The sequence below is a fragment of the Hibiscus syriacus genome, unplaced genomic scaffold, assembly GCF_006381635.1.
Source record: "Hibiscus syriacus cultivar Baekdansim isolate YM2019G1 unplaced genomic scaffold, ASM638163v2 tig00008843_pilon, whole genome shotgun sequence".
NCBI lineage: Eukaryota > Viridiplantae > Streptophyta > Magnoliopsida > Malvales > Malvaceae > Hibiscus > Hibiscus syriacus.
Window position 1 is genome coordinate 215,295 of NW_024062175.1, and position 20,372 is coordinate 235,666.

The 20,372-nt window shown below is 33.7% G+C and overlaps 3 protein-coding genes across 4 annotated transcripts; all 3 read left to right on the top strand.

Annotated features, from left to right (window-relative positions):
• The first annotated feature begins 852 nt into the window (after positions 1 to 852).
• Positions 853 to 4,975, top strand: LOC120202504 (calcium-dependent protein kinase SK5-like). The gene is given in 8 exon segments (XM_039202918.1): positions 853 to 1,366; positions 1,369 to 1,534; positions 2,188 to 2,331; positions 2,448 to 2,600; positions 3,021 to 3,136; positions 4,166 to 4,333; positions 4,410 to 4,634; positions 4,714 to 4,975. Coding segments are annotated over 8 exon segments (1,482 nt in total). The 5' UTR covers positions 853 to 994; the 3' UTR covers positions 4,852 to 4,975.
• Positions 4,976 to 7,108: 2,133 nt separating this feature from the next.
• LOC120202503 (CLPTM1-like membrane protein cnrB) lies at positions 7,109 to 14,475 on the top strand. The gene is made up of 12 exons (XM_039202917.1): positions 7,109 to 7,456; positions 7,558 to 7,704; positions 7,809 to 7,923; positions 8,003 to 8,097; positions 8,331 to 8,434; positions 8,574 to 8,611; positions 9,617 to 9,852; positions 10,795 to 10,888; positions 10,989 to 11,179; positions 11,909 to 12,128; positions 13,264 to 13,431; positions 14,087 to 14,475. Exons 1-12 carry the CDS (start codon positions 7,241 to 7,243, stop codon positions 14,236 to 14,238), a joined length of 1,776 nt encoding a protein of 591 aa, XP_039058848.1. The 5' UTR covers positions 7,109 to 7,240; the 3' UTR covers positions 14,239 to 14,475.
• Positions 14,476 to 15,788: 1,313 nt separating this feature from the next.
• Positions 15,789 to 18,010, top strand: LOC120202506 (extradiol ring-cleavage dioxygenase-like). 2 transcript variants are annotated; one of them, XM_039202920.1, is made up of 4 exons: positions 15,789 to 15,796; positions 16,161 to 16,402; positions 16,680 to 17,059; positions 17,711 to 18,010. In XM_039202920.1, exons 1-4 carry the CDS (start codon positions 15,793 to 15,795, stop codon positions 17,901 to 17,903), a joined length of 819 nt encoding a protein of 272 aa, XP_039058851.1. In that variant the 5' UTR covers positions 15,789 to 15,792; the 3' UTR covers positions 17,904 to 18,010. The 2 variants fall into 2 exon arrangements, with proteins under 2 accessions (XP_039058851.1, XP_039058852.1); XM_039202921.1 differs by lacking the exon at positions 15,789 to 15,796 and having other exon boundaries at positions 16,105 to 16,402.
• Positions 18,011 to 20,372: the final 2,362 nt, after the last annotated feature.

Consider the following 20,372-nt stretch of genomic DNA (forward strand, 5'->3'; position numbering starts at 1 on the left):
ACAAAATATATGCCTAAACTATACTCATAATTGACTTCCGGTGTCTAAAGAATTTTTTGGTTAAAAATATGTGTTTGATGTTTTCTTTGTTACAATTCTAGGTATCTACCGTTAAAAAAGTCGTTAGGTGACACATGTCACGTTTATATATATTATTTTTTAAAATGAAAAATTTTAAAAAAAATATTTTTAAAGAAATCTAAACGTGATACGTATCATTTAAAGTTTTTTTACGGTAGATACCTAAAAATATAATAGAGAAAATATTATGCACTTATTTTTAACAAAAAAAAATTATGCATCAAAAGTCAATTTTGTGCATAGTTTAGTTACTTGTTTTTGTATTGTGCCTTTTTTAAATCATATTAGTTTCATTTTGGTAACTCGTTGTTAGAAATTTAATAAAAATGTTAATGTCATATATTTTAAAAAAATTAATAATGACATTTCTTTATCTTATGATAATATTTCAGCATTATCGTTAATTTTTTAATAATGAGGGATTAAAATATAAATATTAGGTATAATTTTAAAATAAAAATAGTTAGATTAAGGTACTAAACGTATAGTTTAACTAATAAAATGAAAATGATAATATTACACATGAGCAGCTGACACTAATTGAAACAATGTCTGACACAAAGAATGGGTAAGAATGAAAAACAGAGAATGGGTAAAGCATTTCATTCTTACCCTGCTGATACCATGTACGGTAATTGGTGAAGACTTTTTTTTTCGTATAAAAAAATCTATTATTTAATAATAATTGCCCCCTCGTTTGGGTAAAAGCTTTTCTTCTTTATCATCGTCAAGGTCTTGAGTCTACTCTTGATCTGTTCTTCCTCTCTATTCACTATAAGGCATAGCAATAGCGAAGTTTGATTGAATCTGATGTGATATTGGCTGTCAAATTGGGGGGAAAAAAGAATCTTCTTTTTCTTTCTCAAAGCTTGAAATTTACAGTAGAAAACCAGGAAAAAAAAGGAAGAAGAAAATGAGTAAGCCAAGCTCAGGGACGAAGCCCACAACGGTTCTTCCCTACCAGACCCCAAGCTTGGGGGAGCATTACAGCTTGGGGAAGAAACTGGGGCAAGGGCAGTTCGGAACCACATACCTCTGCACCCACAAGCCCACAGGGCAGCCCTTCGCCTGCAAGTCGATCCCAAAGCGGAAGCTGATTTGCCAGGAGGATTACGACGACGTTTGGAGAGAAATCCAGATAATGCACCACCTGTCGGAGCACCCACACGTGGTGAGGATCAGGGGCACGTACGAGGACCAGGTGTCGGTTCACTTGGTGATGGAGCTCTGTGAGGGCGGTGAACTTTTCGATAGGATAGTGAAGAAGGGTCATTACAGTGAGAGGGGGAGGCTGCCAAGTTGATCAAAACCATTGTTGGGGTTGTTGAGAATTGTCATTCTCTTGGGGTTATGCACAGAGATCTTAAGCCTGAGAACTTCTTGTTTGATACTGTTCAGGAAGATGCTGCCCTCAAGGCCACTGATTTTGGCTTGTCTGTTTTCTACAAGCCAGGTTTGTTCTTTTCAACCTTTTCCACTCTGACTGCTTTTTCTTTCACACGTCTTGTTGAGTTTTCCTCTTTGTTAAGAAACTAGGGTTTGCTTTGATTCTAGCATGAAATCCCTGTTCTGAAGTAGTCAAACACATGAGCACTTTGATTTTCCACACTCTTGTATTAGCTGGAAATTGGAATATCATTTGAGTAGCATTAGGGTGTGTCAATAGGAGGAAATGGGCTGATTTGCAGGTGGTGGGGGTACCTTACATGCTTATATGCAACAAACTTAGGTGCCGCTGAAAGCAATTTATATAGTTGAGCCTAAACAGTTTGTACTTGGTGAAGATGGTGAAAGGAAGGAGGAAAGGCTTGCACATCTGTATGTTGTTACTAACGTTTTTGTGCCTGTAACTGCAATGATAAGCAGAAGAAAATGTTGTGGGAAAAATCCTTTTATCATATTGTGTTCGTGTTTGATTTAACAACGAGCTTCTTTTTTTTTTTCAATCTATGGCTGTGTAGCGTTTTGCTATGGAGGAAAGAATTTTCAAGATCTGCATTGTATTTATTAGCCTTATTTAATGTTGCCGAGTGTCGTAAAGATTTAAGGATGTCTTATTGTATCACTCTTTTACAAAAATTTACAGTTTTCCCCCTATCTTTCTAGGTGAATTTTTCTCTGATGTTGTTGGGAGTCCATACTATGTTGCACCAGAGGTTTTACGGAAGCATTATGGACCTGAAGCAGACGTGTGGAGTGCAGGTGTTATTCTGTATATACTATTGAGTGGAGTGCCTCCATTTTGGGAAGGTAGAATCTTTTTAGTGCATATATTGCCGGTTGGAAAAGGTTTTGGAGTTTTGAAGAGAAATTCTTTCTTAGGCTTTCGAATCTGATCTTTGTTCATGTTCTTGCATTCCTTCCAGAAACTGAAATGGGGATTTTCCGGCAGATTTTACAAGGGAAAATAGATTTTGATTCACAACCTTGGCCTGCTATTTCTGATAGTGCAAAGGATCTCATACGAAAAATGCTTGACCGCAATCCAAAGAGAAGGCTAACTGCTCATCAAGTCTTATGTAAGTTTCTTTTGCTGCATTCAGCTAAGGCTACTATTGTGTTTGGGAACTTGAATTTGGAAGAAGGGATTTCGGTTTCAGTTTAATATAAAATGCACAATAGGATTCGTGAAAACATGGCGTTCATGATTAATCTAGATTCATACATATCCTAGCTCTCTGCCTGATGGTGCTTGGGGTTTACGGTTTACCTGAATGAAATATGCAATTTATATCCTTCGTGTGATGCCTTCTCGAATACATAAGTGTATTGGATCTTAACTGGTATTTACACAATGTTTGCCTGCATCCTCATCATTTATGTACAAACTAAGTCTGAATCCACTTCCCCGAATTTAGCCCCAAACATAGCAAAAGAATTGTCTGGAAATATACTGCTGATGTTCCTCGCAACCTTATGGTCATAACCGTTTATACCAGGTCACCCATGGATTGTAGATGACACAATTGCGCCCGATAAACCTCTTGATTCTGCAGTATTGTCACGCCTGAAACAGTTCTCTGCAATGAACAAACTTAAGAAGATGGCTTTGCGAGTAAGTAAATGCATAACATGCATTTTACCTTAGAATCAGATAGCTTATAAGTTCTTGGACTGCTAAAGCTTCTTTATTTTTGTCTTTAACATTTCTTTTTTCAAGTTTTTGTTGGAAAATATTCATTGCAAAATATTACTTAGGTTCAACATGATACGCGAAGATTTCTTTTGTTTCGAATTATTTTTTGGGCTCCTGTTAGCTTCACTTTTCTGCTTGCATCCTTGAAATACTGTGTGCTGCGTAGATATTTGGTTCTCTAACGTTTTTTCTCCTGTTGTTCTGATGTGCTGATACTTGCTACCCATTCACGGTTTTTACGAGTGACCTTTTCAGTTTTGCTCGGGAGATATTGTGTCGTTTTTATAATGGCTCAAGTAAATGTAGTGAATATTATCTTCCTGTATATATATATATTTAAGCTGGTATTATCAAATAGATATCTAAAATGGACTACCAAATCATGTAAAATTCTGTGTGAAATGTTTTATCATCCCTAAATATAATTGAAAATTTATTTTTTACTCATTTATTAGACTCATCTGGACTCGATTCAATGGATTTGTTAGCATTACTTCATTAATTCTCTGAAATTCCATAGTATTTGTTGACCTGAAGATCAACATGTTAAGCTTGGTGTACATGCTCATGGCCAAGGCCTGCTAAGTATATTGCATCAAGCTCAGTAGAATGATCCTAAACAAGTTTTAGTAGTAGAATATATAAAGTACAGTTCATGTACTTTTGAGTGAGGAAGTGGTAGAATGGTTGAGAACATGCTATTATTATTTTATACTGTGAATCTGTATCGTGTTCTGTTTATTAATTGTGTTCGTGTTATCATCTCTAATCTGAACCAATTGCAGAACCTCTCTGTGATCTTGATCAAGCGATACTTCGTACAGACATTCATGTTATCCTGTTATCAGCTGGTCTTTCATGTCAGCATCTTTTTGTAAATATTGTAGGAAAACGATTTCGGGTTTTCTCTCTTATAAAATTTCTACTAACATTCATACTCAATGTTAGGTTATAGCAGAAAGGCTTTCAGAAGAAGAAATCGGTGGTCTGAAAGAGTTATTTAAAATGATAGATACCGATAACAGCGGAACAATCACATTCGAAGAATTAAAAGATGGGCTGAAGCGGGTTGGTTCTGAGCTTATGGAATCTGAGATCAAAGATCTTATGGATGCGGTAAGAAATCCTATTGCAGTCTTTTGTGTACACCTCTTGCAGGTACTTTGATGTTACATTCGTGTTGTTTTGGCAGGCGGATATCGACAACAACGGGTCGATCGATTACGGCGAATTCCTGGCTGCTACGGTGCACTTGAATAAACTGGAGAGGGAGGAGAACCTGGTGGGAGCCTTCTCCTTTTTCGACAAAGACGGGAGTGGATACATAACCATCGACGAGCTTCAACAAGCCTGCAAAGAGTTTGGACTGAGCGACGTCCATCTCGATGAGATGATCAAAGAAATCGATCAAGACAATGTGAGTTTGTCGTCGTCGATTTCACTTCATCTTAAGCTTTTGCATGTGCATGATGAATATGGTTTTGGCCATGGAACAGGATGGACAAATAGACTATGGGGAATTTGCTGCAATGATGAGGAAGGGCAATGGAGGTATTGGGAGGAGAACTATGAGAAGAACAATCAATCTGGGAGACGCATTGGGACTCAATGGATCCAAGGAACTCGATGGTTAGAGATGAAGCTTTGGTCTTAAAATGGAAAGGCCTACTTACTGTTTTCGTTATATTAATTCTACATTACCAGACTTTTTTCCAAGTTGAAATGAAAATGAGTTATGGGACAATTTTACCGATCCAATCTGCTGCCTCGCACGAACCAAATTACCTTAATGAAAAGTAATTGTTGGTTCGTACGTTTTATTTTTCTCCATTAATACTCAAGCTAGACTCCACTTAAAAATTTTGAAATGGAACTCGACTCGAAAACTCGCGAGCTTAAAATTATCAAGTTTAACTCAAACTCGAAATCATGAATTGAAGCTTAAAAAAAATCTTAAACTTAATTCAATTAAAGTTTTAAACTCAAACATAAATTTTAAATACATAAAAACGTTATATTGTATTTTAAAAAAATCAACACAAGTGTTAATATTTTTAATAATTTATTTTTTAATAAAATCTTAATATATTATATTTTCGAGCTGCTCATTAGTTTTTCGAGTTGAGTATCAAGTAGTTTGTTTTGATTCGTTAAGAACTTGAGTCGAGTATTTATCGAGTTTTGATCGAATTGATCTCAAGTAATATGCGATCTGTCTCATCTTATTTGTAGTCCTAGTTATTTTTAGAGGTCACGAGTTCGAATACCAATGATAATAAAAATGATTAAACATTTATTATCAAATAATTAAAAATATTTAAAATATATATAATCATCTTAGCCTAATAAAAGAAAGAGTATGCAGACTCAATTAATATTTCATTCCTGATGAACAACAGCCTTATCCCCCACCCCCACACAATTTCTTCTGTGTATGTTGCTTTATGAAACAACCCAAGTAACATTATGCAAAACATAACAAGATTTATAATTAAAATATTTTCCAAGCTATAATGTCATTTATAATTTATTTTAATTTAATTACTATGTTATTATTTTTCCCTAAAATTCAATAAAATTTTATATTTATAATTACTATGTTATTATTAATATTTTTCCTAACATTTTTTGGTCCAAGTAGTAAAATAATCATATCCACTCAATAATTTAAAATTTTAAAAAAAACTTAGTAGTATTCTTCCCATTCTCTCTATTTCCCCCTCTAATTTTATTCTTTATAGTTTATGTTAATTTTATTAATCAATCTAATTTTTTTTATTTAATTTTGTTTAACAGTCGACGAAACCAATTTTGATGCTGGTTGTCACCCGTTGATTATTTTTTCTTTTTTCTTTTTAGTTTTTTAATAAGAATAATTATGTCTTTGTGATATATTTTCTATATTTATGTTATGTTTATATCTACCTTTATGACACGTTTTTCTCTGTCTTTGTGACACGTTTTTCTCTGTTTTTTAAAGTTTACGGTTTTTTGTCGTTGTTTTCGTTTATCTTTTTTCTCAGGGTTGGATTTAACATCACCACGACTGATCAAGATGGTATTTATTTTTTATCATGATGATATTCGCTGTTTTGGAGCCTCGGGTTGATTTGGATACATGTTTTGCATTCGTAGATAGTTTTTTCACGTCGCTTGACTCTGTTTTACGATTTGTCGGTGGCCTTAAGTAGTTTCATCCCTTTTGTGGTTCGTTTGTCGATGCAGTCAGATTTGTTCTTATCTTTATTTTGTTCGAATCTTTATTTTGTTCGAGTTTTTTAGTTAGGTTTTTTAATCTTTTCCTAATTTGGTCATTCTATGATCTAGGTGGTTAGTTTTTGTGTCAATGATTATAGGAAAATATCATAATTATAATTTTGTTTACGTTATATTTGTAAATCTTCATTGTAATTTTAGATATTTTCTATTTTAATAAAACTAGCGGCTTTCTATAAAAAATACTTAAATTATTATGTAACCATTTTAAGTACCTTAACTATTTTTTTTCAAAAAAATCCCTAAATTAAACAATTTTTGTTATAAACCCCTAAAATAATTTTTAGTAAAAAATACCTAATTTTGTATGACATTTCAACATCTTATTGATCGAAAAATATTTTTATTAAAAAATATTATGACTTAAACTAATTATATATGGAGTAGTAGTTTAAATACCTAATTTGACCAAAAATTAGTTCAAGTACCTAAAGCAAAAAAGGAACATAATATAAGTACTTATAAGTCATTTTTTAACTGATAAAACATTCGGGATTATGACAAAACTAAAAGTTAAGGGTTAAATTGGGAAATAATTAATAAAAGGTCCGAAATGAGTATTTTACTATAATACAGATGTCAATTAAGTATTAAGCCTTTTTGGTTTTCATAAAATAGAGGAAAGTTTGTATCTTTCTTCTTCACCATCAAATCCGAAAGGATCTTTCTCTCTTTTTTATCTTTGTTTTTTTTAATCTTGAAAGCAATCGAAACTCGAAACCCTATCTGAGAGAAAGGAAAAAAGAGATGTCGCCGCCAGCAGCAGTAGCAGCAGCGGGCGGAGGTGGCGGAGGAGGAGAACAGCAACCGCGACAACATCAACAAGGTGGATTTGGACAGTCCATCACTGGAATCATTAGGATCGCCGTGTTCTTTTACTTCGCTTCCAAATTCTTCTCTCCCAAAAAGCCTGCCGACCCTTCTCACCTCATCTCCAATCTCTTCCAGAAGGGCGAACCCTTGGTATGAAAATTCATTCAAAAAATTAGCCCAAACCCAGCGTAAATTCAACTTTCATTGTTGTATGATGTTTTGGTTGTTCTTTTTTTCTTTTCTTTTTTCAGGATATGTGGTTATATCTTTCAGAGCACCAAAGGTTCAATGACTTTGGGAACGAAGCTTCTCTTGTTTGGCATGAAACTAATATTCCTTATGCCACTTGGGGACCTGAAAGCACTCGTACTCTTTCTTTAAACTACCATCCTTCCGATGTAAGATGTTTGAGAATATGGCTTTCTTTCAACTGGCTTATAATCCGGTTATTTATCTGTTAAGAGTTAAAGCGCATGATGAAGTTGATGTTTTAATTTCTCAGGCCTTGAAAAACAATGGTAGTCTATATGCCCATGTTTTCTTCGCACGCTCGGGTTACCCTCCAGACCCAAATGACCCTGAATACCAGCCTCAAGCTGCCTTTGGAAGGACTCACTGTGAGTTTACCCTCTATGTTATTAAATTCTTCTTTGGAGATTACTGGTGAACAATTAACCCTCGTCTAATTGATTTCAGCTGTGGTGGCATATTTGCCCAAGTCAAGATCAGATAAGAGGAAAAGTCTGCTTGGGAACCCCAAGGATGCTGAAGGGCCTGAACCTGTGGCTATGGTTTGTTCTTCACTACTTTAGCTTATTATGTTAAAGAATGTTGTTATTTTTAAGAAAAACAGTTTTGGGTTCTAGTAGGGTAGATCTATTCTTTCTTGGTGTTTATTTTATTTGTTTGAATTTCGTTAAATATTCCTCATGATAACATAACTTTTCCGATCTTTTATGCTTTTCTGGTTCCACTGAATTTTGTTACAATATAATGATCCAAGTGTGGAATCATGTTGATTCAGGTGGCAGGTGATGCTGAAGCTGATTCTAAAGATGATGGCCCCGTCGAATGGATTGCTTATTGGAAACCAAATATTACAATTAGCTTGGTTGAAGATTTTACACGGTAAGTTTCTGCTTAATGTCATGTTTCTGTAATGTGCTGTAAAAATTTAGGTTGCTGCTTATCTCTATTTGCAGCAAGATTTTTGCCTGTTTTGTTCATTGAGAAATAAACTAACAATTGTGTTTTTTTTCCTTCCCAGATATGGTCATAATGCTGTACCACCAAATATAGCACCTTGTATCCTTATGTTCTTTACCTTTTTGTCATCTTGCATCTCAATTATGGGTTTTTAAGACCTATATAAGTTGTCACCTTCTTGCTTTACTCTTGTAATCTTATTAAGGCCTTTTCCCCATTCAAAGAATATGTTTAGGTTTTGTATGGTATGATTTAGATTCTAGGACACTTTGATTTTAACTGACACCAGTTTTTGCAGCAGAAATTTGATCTCATCATAGTCCTAAGTCATGAAAGTACAGTTATATATTAATCTGAAAAAGAATAGCGAAGGTTTATAGTTTAGCTTAGCCACTTTCCTTATAGGTGAGCTAGAAGGAAATTTGTTGAAGAATAACTTTTCCATTTTCATCATGAATTAGATAGGAAGTACCGAGGACTAGCCTAGCCATTCTCATCACCCATCCGTATAAATAAGAATTGTATTGGAGTTAATCTAGAAAGGGAAATCAAAGGATTAAGAAGCATCAAACTTTGAAGCTATTTTCATTTATAATTTTTAATTCACAATTATTGATCAGAATATAAACTCTTATAAATTCTCACCTATAATAACATCTCTATGCTTGAATATTAATGGAATTCTCCCAACTCAACCAAATCTTTTTGCTAATTCCCCTTTTACTCGGGTTAGCTATATGATTTTCTTTTCTCCATTCAGATTGAGGTTCTATGTTAAAAAAATGTAAATTTGTTTAAAAGGAATTGGTGTGCCAAATGCTGAATTGTGAGCTTATTAATCGGATGAAATTTTCACCATAATTTATTGGAACCACTGTTGATATAACCATATCTTGCTTACTGATAAAGGTCTCTGTATCTTTCAAACAGATGCTCTTAGTTTTCATTTTCTTCCTTAATTGGAAATCATCTTGCTGGATGTAGTATGTTTGTTGAATTGAGCCCATATTTGATGATCCTACAGTTACCTAGGGGTAACTACTATTTAAATGTGTTAGAGCTTCAGATATACCAGCTTTGAGTTTCTTGACTTCAGATTTGCAGACTTAAATATTTATCCTAGTAATGGGAATTACTATCCTACCATCTTCTACAACGAGTTTTGGTTGCTTAGAGATAAGTTGATAGCAATTAACGAGACAGTGACAGAATTACTTCTTAATTTGGAGGTTGGACCCATAAGCATGATGAAGTGGCAACTATTCCTGCAGATCGACCAATCATTCCAAATTCAGCGTAGTTATGGAAGCATGCTTGAAGGTGAGGCTGATGAACTGAAGGTATTTTCTAGCTTCCATTGCCTTTGAACTTTATTCATTTTGCAAATCATTATAGAGTACGACTATGCTGGGGTGAGTACACATATGGAAGGGCAGACACCCGGGTATTAGGCTAGCTTTCTGTGTTGAGCACCTGGCCTATGATAAATATCTGTTATTTAAAGTTCTATCCTATGACTTACATGCAATATGGAATGTAAGTGCTAGGATTCTGTTTATAGGATGCTTTTTAAAGAGCTTATGGATATTTTACATCATTAGTTTTTAATGTTCTCTTGTGTAATTTCTCTGTACTTTCAATGTACTTTGTTTGCATTCCAGTAACTTTATAGGGTTGATTACTTGTGCTAGATGGAGATTTAGGTTTTACTCTGCGTCATGTCATGAACTGTTTTATATTGGAGTCCCATTCTATAACTAAACTAGTCCACTAGCAAAGGTAGACGACTTACTGAAGTCTCTAATGTGAGCAGGCCCCACTATTCTAGTGAGAGGCTTTCAGTTGCTTATGCTGGATTAGAAAATGGCATAACTGCTCTTGTCGCTTCTTTCATAGAGATCCCTCAAGTTGAAAGAGGTACGATGGTAAAACAAGTGGAGTAGCAAATTAAATTGATATCCTAGAAGCAAGAATGATTTCTTCTTCTATTAGCCACCAATTCTTTTCTTAACAGAACCATGATGAATTGAGGGTATTATCAAGCACTTTTCCGGCATATATATTAAATTGGATTTTATTTGTCATTAGGTTCAGACTGCTTGTAACTCTCCTGAACTGAAAACACTTTATACTTTTCCACTGATGAGGGAAAAAAGTTATGAATAGTGAAAGAGCTAATTATTTATTTTTAGTTTGGTTGGATGCTGCTACCATGAAGTTAAGGATCCTTTTACTCTCTTTTATCTTTCAAATGCTGACTATTTACATAATAAATTTTGTAGAGGGTCTTCCTGGAAGGAAATCCATACTTGCTAGTGATCACAATGGTTGTTTCTCTCCTTCATTCTGTGTTCGACTTCTTGGCTTTCAAGAATGGTAAATGTTCTATTATCTTGAAAATGTTTTGTTCCTCAAATGATTGGGTTGTTTCCCCTTGGAAACTTAGGTTTAGTATCCTGTTTTTTCTTCTCTGCAGATATCCAGTTTTGGAACAAAAATAAGTCTATGGAAGGACTGTCTGCAAAGTCTGTTGTGGTTAACTTTTTGTGTCAGCTCATTGTTTTCCTCTATCTACTTGATAATGAGACCTCATGGATGATATTGGCAAGTTCTGGAGTTGGTTGCTGCATTGAGTTTTGGAAAATAGGTAAAGCAATGCACATAGAGGTATGAGTTCATACAAACACTTGTTTTGCTTGATATCTCATTTAAATATTGGGAACTCTTGTGCGAAAGAAAATGAAAAAAAGGCCAGCTTTTAGATACATGTGTACTGGAAGTTTGATATTGAATAAGATCCCTTTCTGTATGCTGAAGTTTCCTGATTCCATAAAGATATAGGCAATTTTGTCTTGTATATGAGCATCCTTCCTTCTTGGTTAACTGCTTTTCTTTCCTAATAAGTGTTTTGTATTCGAAGGCCGTTGCTTTGAGGATTGCTAATGAACTTTAAGTATTTTTATATTATGTGAAACTGAATGCAGAAAACCATCATTTTCAATGTGCTTCTAAGTATTTTAGGGGCATGGTGTCTCATGAATGCCATTTTCCTTGCATGATTCTTGTTTAAATGCTTCATTCTTCTCTCTTTCGTTGTTTCTGGAAAGATACAAAAGAACCATAATTCGTCTTACTTCTCTTCTTGGCTTGCCATTCTGATTATTTATTTGAATTACATCTGAAAGCCTCTATTCTGGTCATATTTTGATGTTTGGTGTGTATACTTCCATTAAATTTTGCATGGATCCCATATTTTCGTCACATTTCGTTTGAAATTTATTTTTTTAGTATTTGATGGAGTAACATCTAGTCCCAATCTGGTTATATCATCTGCCATTTTTCAGTTAATTTATTGCAAGAGTATCAGATTTTGCGATAATTGTTTTTCATCTTCAGGTTGATAGATCTGGGAAGATACCTATGTTGAGGTTCCGAGACCGTGATTCATATGCAAGCAATAAGACCAAGGAATATGATGATATAGCAATGAAGTATTTGTCTTACGTGCTCTTCCTCCTTGTTGTATGCTTTTCTATTTACTCCCTTATGTATGAGCGCCATAAGAGCTGGTATTCTTGGATTCTCTCTTCACTCACAAGTTGTGTCTACATGTTTGGTAAGACATTTTTTCCTTTACTCCTTATTTGATACCATTGTTGGTGGCCAACTGAACACTTAGTGGCGGATCCAAAAATATTTTTCAGGGTGGACACATGTATTAATAACAAAAGAATTTCGTATGGAGTGGACACAAATAAAATTTCAGGGTGAGCACCTTTAGTAAAATGAACAACTAACATAAAGAAATTTGGATTTTAGGGTAGGCACCTTTAACAAAATGAACAACAAACATAAAGAAATTCGGGTTCCAGGCCCACCCTAGGTTCAACATACATCCGCCAGTGTGAAGACTACAACTTATTGATATAGTGAAAGTTCTTTTTTTTCTCCATCCCCCCCCCCCCTTTTTGAAGTTTGATATGGTGAAAGTTTAATTTCATTAAAGTCAGAAGAAAGTAACAATATCATGTAAAATGTATTCTCCCTTGGGGTCTTCTAGTGTTGTCATCTACCCCTTTTTGTAACCTTTATGCATTAGGTAAAGCTGTTGAGCCTTGGTCCCTGTCATTTCCCGTAAGTTTGTCTAACTCATGTATGAACTCTGGATGATTTCACACAAACAATATCAATATTTTTACTAGTTCTGACACGCCTAGGTTGCTTTGTTTAGCAAAACAACTATGATAAATCATGTTTTGTCCGACTTAGGAAAAAGCTCCTTATAGGCCAAGAGCCATGCGGTTCTCTACCCAAGCTTCTATGACAAAAAGCAAAAACTCCCTATAGGCAACCATGTACTGCTCTTAGGTAGAGGACAAAAAATTATACCTCATAACTTGGTGAGCAAGGACACTTGAATATAACTAATTGAATTGGTGTTTTTACTATCTGAACTTGGGTTGCCTGTTTCATGATTAATCATTATATCAAAATATTTTATGATCAAGCTCATTAGTTACACATCAGGAAGAGAAAGGGGCCACCTAATTAGTGATGAATTTGAGTCTGTCTATTTGTACATAAATTGGTTTGGTCAATGAGCCGCAACCTCTGAGTGTTAGGTGAATCATCACTTTCCTTTTCATCTATAACTTCTATTGGAACTTTTATGTTTACTTCTTTATATGCTGCAAAATTTTTGATTGTGCATATTTAAACTGCAACAATTTTTACTTCTATGTTTTTGGCAGGTTTTATCATGATGTGCCCTCAACTTTTCATAAACTATAAGCTTAAGTCTGTGGCCCATTTACCCTGGAGGCAGATGACTTACAAGTTCCTCAACACCATCATTGATGATCTCTTTGCATTTGTCATTAAAATGCCTACACTTCATCGACTTTCTGTCTTCCGTGATGGTAAGATATGCTTACTATTTTTTTCCGTTGTTGAAAAAAAGAACCTTATGCATTGCTTGGTTTGGAGGATGCAAAAGAGAAGAAAAGGTTTTAACCAACGTTTAAGCTACGAATAGGAAGGTGGCTATGAATGTAACCATTACAATAAAGGAGTTTCCATCCTTTTCCCAGTCCTCCATACCAAGCAAATATCATTTGTTTTGGAACAAAGGGCAGAATGACTCATTATCTGATAATTTGTTTGATTTAGTAAGGGCAAATTAATTATAAAAGACCCTCAAGTAAACCAGAATTTGAACACACACACACACCCATGAACAAAAGAAGTAAAAACAGAAACTTGCAACTCATGAACTTGGGATGTATATTTGAGATAAGTGCTGGCATAACCTTTGTCTAATCAGCCATTATATTTTTATATACACAAAAGGGTAAGAGCTTGCCTAGCAATTACAGTGTTATTTTATCTTCCTTTTACAATTTGAAGCCTTAATTGGATTTGAATGTATATAGTCGTGTAACAGAGAGATTGGGTATTTATGATCACAAATACTGATCCTGAATATACATAATCTGATTTCAAAGATCATTCGGTATTACATGTGTTCTGCCAGTGATGTCCAGGTGTATTCTCATTGTCATGCTTGTTTTGCAGATCTTATATTTTTAATCTACCTGTACCAAAGGTGGGTATATCCTGTCGATAAGAAACGGATAAATGAATTCGGTTTTGGTGGCGAGGATGATCAGGTGCCTGGCAGTGCAGATATCACCACTGCCAATGAAGATGAAAAGAAAACCAACTGAGCTTGGTTTGGGTGCTTTTCATTGCCATTAGTTCAGCTTTAGCAACTCTGTAACGCAAAAATTTTCATGACATGTACTTTTTCAAGTGGATCCTCTTGAGGATTGCAATAGAAAGAGCTGGTGATATGACAACCCTGGTCTAAGATTTTTAGTACCATGTGTAACTGTCTAACATGGTTGTATCAAGATCTTCTCTTTTTCTTTATATTTATATATTTGATCAAATGTGAAATTTGCTAATTTTGTTGTTGGTATTTTTACTTTATAGAATGTTGTTATTCGTCCTGAGATTTGAAGAAATTATCTTACATGATGCATTTGCTGCGAAATTAGATATGGCTAATCATACTTGGGGGTGTTTATCTAAGGAATCAATCATGAATTTAGCAATGTTCGAATCAGACTCGAAAACTATTCGATCCACGCTTGACTCAATTAGTTGTTTGTTAAGTTTGTTGGAATTTTGTTCGTCTCATACTCGTTAAAAACTTGTTTCTCGTCAAGTTTGTCATATTTTTAATATATAATCTAGGTTAAGTTATATGACCAATTATTATTGGTTCTTTTAACTTTGACCATCGATTTTTAATTTTATCAATCAGATCACTTAATTATTTAAAATGATGTGTACAAACTTACTTTAGTAGTTAAAGAAATCATTGTTATTCTTAGAGGTCATGAGTTCGAGCACCAATGATTGTAGCAGGGTGATTGAGTGTTTATTATCAAATGATTGAGAGTATTTAGAAAATGATTTCTGGAAAATGAAAATAAAAATATAAGTGAAAAAATAAAAACATAAAAAAATGTTTTCAGTCTTTTCATTAAAATTATTTTTGAAATTTTAAAAATTGAGAAACACTAGATCTAGATTTTTAACTTAACTTATATATATTCAAATTATTTTAACTATTTTTTTACTTAATGGTATTTGAAACCTAACTCTTGTAAAAAAAAATTAATGTGGTCTTTGGATTTTTTTACACTCAATGTAGTCCTTAAATCGAATTTGTTTAATAATTTAATTTTTGTAGTATTTTTATATTTAAGAAATTGAATATATTAATAATTGTTTATATTTTGTATCTTCAATTCAGGTTATTTTTAATTTTTTTAAAATTAAATAAGTCTCAATATTTTTAAAAAAAATCAATTACGCCATCAAAAACTTGGTAAAAAAGTTAATTAAACCCATTTACCACCTCATTGTCCATCGTGTACTATCACAACAATATTATGAAAACATTAATTATCACATCAATATTATATATTATCATGTACGTTCGTGAACTATCATGTAAGCATCGTGGCAATCGATGCTTGAATCTGTTGTTCAAATAGTTAGATTGGTTCCCCACATTTTTTTATTAATTTATTTAAATAATTAGATATTAAACTCAAATTTTATAGAAAAATAATATTTTTTTTATTATTAAACTCATTCAATAGGTTAAATTCATCATATTAATATAGATAGATTTTGTAAGAAACGTTTTTAAGAATTTTCGAGATTTAACCAAAATAGTATATGGATTAATAAATAATATTATAAAAATGAGTGATAAAATTATATAAACTTAAATAGAGGGATTAAATCATTCATTTTAAACATAATAAAGTGACCGAAACCATAATTTGGTCGATAAGTTTTTCAGTACCCATGCGCATCAAATTAAATTGGGTAAAATACGCAGATAATCCCCTATATTTTCGATATGATCGACTCTGGTCACCGAAAAAATATAGGGGAAATGGTCACTAACACCATCCGCCCATCCGATTTAAGTCTCTAACATTATGATCCGTCCGATTTCAATTCCTAACATTATCGGTCGATTTAATTTTAGTCCCTCAATCATGTCAGTGACTTAAACAAAAAGGAATGGCGTTGGGAATTTGCAAATCAATTTAATCGCATAAAGAAATGGCGTTGACGATGAAGGATACATTCTATATATCACACGGATCACCGATGCTGTCGATAGACGAGTCGCTTCCGGCGAGGCATTTCTTGCAGTCATGGAAGGACAAAGTGTTTTCCCTAAAACCCAAATCCATCCTAGTCATTTCGGGTCATTGGGACACTTCCTTTCCCGCCGTTAACATTGTTCAACGCAATGATACAATCTATGACTTCTATGGTTTCCCCGACCCTATGTACAAGGTGTGCCTTTGTAACCCTCAGCTTTTTTTTCCATTGTTATTATTATTTTGTTTTGTTCGAATTTAGGTGGATCATATCTTGCGATTCGAAATTTGTGTAGTGTAACACGAATTTCAGCGATTGTGTTTTATTCATTGAACGAGGTGATTCGGTGTATTAGATTTGTTTTGGGGGGGTTAAATAATAGGAACTGTCATTGATTGGAGCAAATTGTTGTTTTTGAAGATTGAGTTTTTGACCCTTTGAGTAAAAGGAGAGCTTATTTTGTTGTTAACAGCTGAAATACCCAGCATCAGGCGCGCCGGAGTTGGCACTAAGAGTGAAGGAATTGCTGATGGCATCTGGTTTCAAGCGTGTTGATGAAGATAGGGAACGTGGGCTGGACCATGGTGCTTGGGTTCCACTCATGCTCATGTATCCAGAGGCCGATATTCCGGTCTGTCAACTCTCTGTTCAGTCGGAAAGGGATGGTAATTACCATTACAACTTGGGAAAGGCTTTGGCCCCTCTGAAGGATGAAGGTGTTCTTATCATGGGTTCCGGTGCCACCACTCACAACTTGAGGACCCTTTCGAAAAACATGGGCAGTGCCGGTGGTGTTTTTCCATGGGCTTTGGAGTTTGATAATTGGGTTAAAGATGCTCTCCTTCAAGGAAGGTAAATCATTTTTCCTTTTCTGTGTTTATACATGTCGGATAGATGACAATGTGCGGTCGGTGTTCAACCATGGTGATAGATGTTTTTAGTGTTCCTCGTCTATGTTCTAACGAGTGATGATAAAATTAGCAAATCGATTGAGAGGATGATACCAGTTAGAAGACTGAAATGTTTTGGAAGTTGTTACTGAGTTTTCTACTTCAATAATCTTACTGTCAAAAGGCTATGTGATAATGTTGTGAATTTGATTGGATTATGGTTCTGACCCTAAACGTATGCTAAACGGTGTCTCTTCAAGTGTATATTTAACTACGGTTCGAGAAGATTTAAAACTTGGGATTACAAATTGTCCTTACTATTAACATCTGAGAAGATTTGCACTTAAAACAAGTAATTGCTTGTAATGAACAAAGGGTTAATTTTTCCAATTTGTTCTGTTTTAGATATTTGTTATATTACATGTGGTTCGAAGACTGACATTTCCTTTAGATAGGCAATTTTTATGTCCAACTTACGATTACTCTCTTCTTTGGGGCACCGGTGATAGCAATTGGCATTAATGTTTCAAATGAAAGTTCTCTTTTTGTTTGCTTTGTTTGGTTTTGTATCTCTTCGGTTGTTCGACTTATGATCATTTGATTATTCTTTAAGGTACGAAGATGTGAACCATTTTCAAGAGAAAGCACCGTATGCGAAGATGGCCCACCCTTGGCCGGACCACTTCTACCCTTTGCATGTAGCTATGGGTGCTGCTGGTGAAAATGCAAAGGCGAAACTTATCCACCAAAGCTGGGAACTTGGTTCCCTTTCCTATTCTTCTTACCAGTTCACATCAGCCACCTGATGTGAATTAAACAGTTTATATGCAATACCACCTCTTAATCCCCATCCATTTTATCTCAAATAAATTCGACACAATACAACAAAGACTAAAGTGCAAGCCCTTTGTTCATATATGCAGTATGTTTATCTACACATAAATTATGTAAATGTATGAAAAATGTGAAGTTTGTTCCAGTTAAATATGATACCTAAAAAGTACGTGTTTTAGAACGCTTACTTTTGTTCAGTGGGTGTTGACTGCTGAGTCCTATCTTTGGGTTGATTTAAACTTCTTTTATACTTAGATGGTCCTAAATTCTGTTTGATGGACCTAAAGGGTTTGTGATGTATCTCGCTTGATAGATAAATAAATAAATAAAGAGAAAAAATAAGGGATTTGTGGGGTTGAAGGATTTGTGGAACTCATACGAAATAATATTTCAAAGTAGGAAATAAGGTTTAAACAGATTTTTTTTATACAAGTTTCTTACCTAGGTTCGAGTCTCAGCTTTCTAACCCTTTCACTTATTCTTTTTCTACTAATTTTGCACGAATTAAGTGATTTTGGTGGTAAAAGATTTGTTATTATTCCGTGAGGACTCGGGTTCGAGCATTAGGAATGTCAGATTCAAGGGTCTGAGTGTTCAATGTAAAATGAATACTATCTTGTACTTCCCCGAAAAAATTGAAAAAAAAATATCTATCTAAAAATAGATACTAGAGATTGTTCTTAATCTAAAAATAGATACTAGATATTAAAGATTAAATATAAATTAATTAACCTTCAAAATGATCGTTGGTCGTCTGTCTAGCAAAACTGTATAGATCACGAACTATCTTTTGTCTTTATCTATCACCGGAATACTAGTGGAAGAATTTTTTTTTTCAATTTCTTGAATTATGAATTGTGAAACTTGTGTATTTATTGAAACTTGTTAACATATGTTTAACCTAGAAGTAGGGGTGAGCGTTCGATCCATTCAAGTCAAAAAATATTAAGTTATTCGAGTTGACGAGTCCTATTTTATAACTCGGAGTTAACTTAAAAATTTTTTTAGTCGAGTCGAGTTTATAAATTTCAAGTCTAGTTGAATTTTTGAGTTTCTATTTAAATTTAATTGTAAATATTTATAATATTATAATATTATTTGGTTCTAATTTAAATGGTATTTTATAACCATTTACAATACATATATATTTTTTCGTATTTTTTCATGTGTGATTTATATATACCATAAAAGTCGAGGGACTTGACTCAAACTTCGATTCAAACTTCAAAAATCAATATACTAATTATTAAAATTTTGAGTTATTCGAGTTATATTTTACAACTCGATTTAAACTTGAAATTTTTTTTCGAATCAAGTCGAGTTTTATTCATCCATACTTGTAAGGTTAGCACAATATTTATAGGGTATTCTCAAAGGAAAAACAATCCTTCCGATACAATATTGTACTCCAATCGAATATAAATCCAAAATAATATATTCATACATTTTTTGTACAACCACCGGTATCCAATCTATTGATCGACTAATCCAAATCGAGTATTGCGGAGGCAAGGGCGACCTTGCCAACCCAGTTTGCTTCATTTGCAATCGCTAAATTTCGAAATCCTAACTTTGTTTTAGAGATCTAGTGTTTTATCCCATTAGACTAACTTATTGTTGATCATATAATATATTCGTATTTTGATTGAATATAAATTCATAAAATAATATATTTATATTTAATCAAATATAAATTTATAAATAATATATTCTTATTCCAATTGAATATAAATTCATAATATTGTACTCACATTTTAATTAAATATAAATCCTTAAATAATACAATATTATCTTATTAATATTCAAATTCTAAAAAATTCATGCAATATCTTTTTAATTCGAAATAGTGAAATAGATATGTCATATTTAAGTAAAATTCAATTATCAAATTCATAATGAATTCAACACATTTTCCAATAATTTATTGAGTTTTTATTTATAAATTTAATTTCTAATTTAGTTGCTGGAAATCTTTATGAACTTCAACCAATCTCATCTAAGTTTCCCTATTAATTAATGCCATCGACCGCTCCTTTATAGGTCTTGTAAATTTATTGTGACATATTCGTATTAATTATGAACTAATGCTATGTTTGGATATTGAGAAAGTAAACGAAAAGAAAAACGAGAATGGAAAACTGAAGAGATAAATGTAAAGAAAAGTAAAGGATACTGATAACTCCGTAAAAAGTCATATTTTGGGGCCTTTTGACTTAAGTTATTGAATGTTTAAAGGCTCATTTAGGACCATGTAGATGCATTTAGAAGCATTTAGTTGCATGTAAAGATATTTTTAAAGCCAGCTGTATCCAGCTGTCCGAGAGCTCTGCCCGAGAAATCCACCTCGAAGATACGCATGGAGGGATCAGCGCTGCAACCGCCGGTTCTACTGATGACGCCACCTGACCCTGCAGATCCTGGCTGTCCTTGGACGTCTGCCA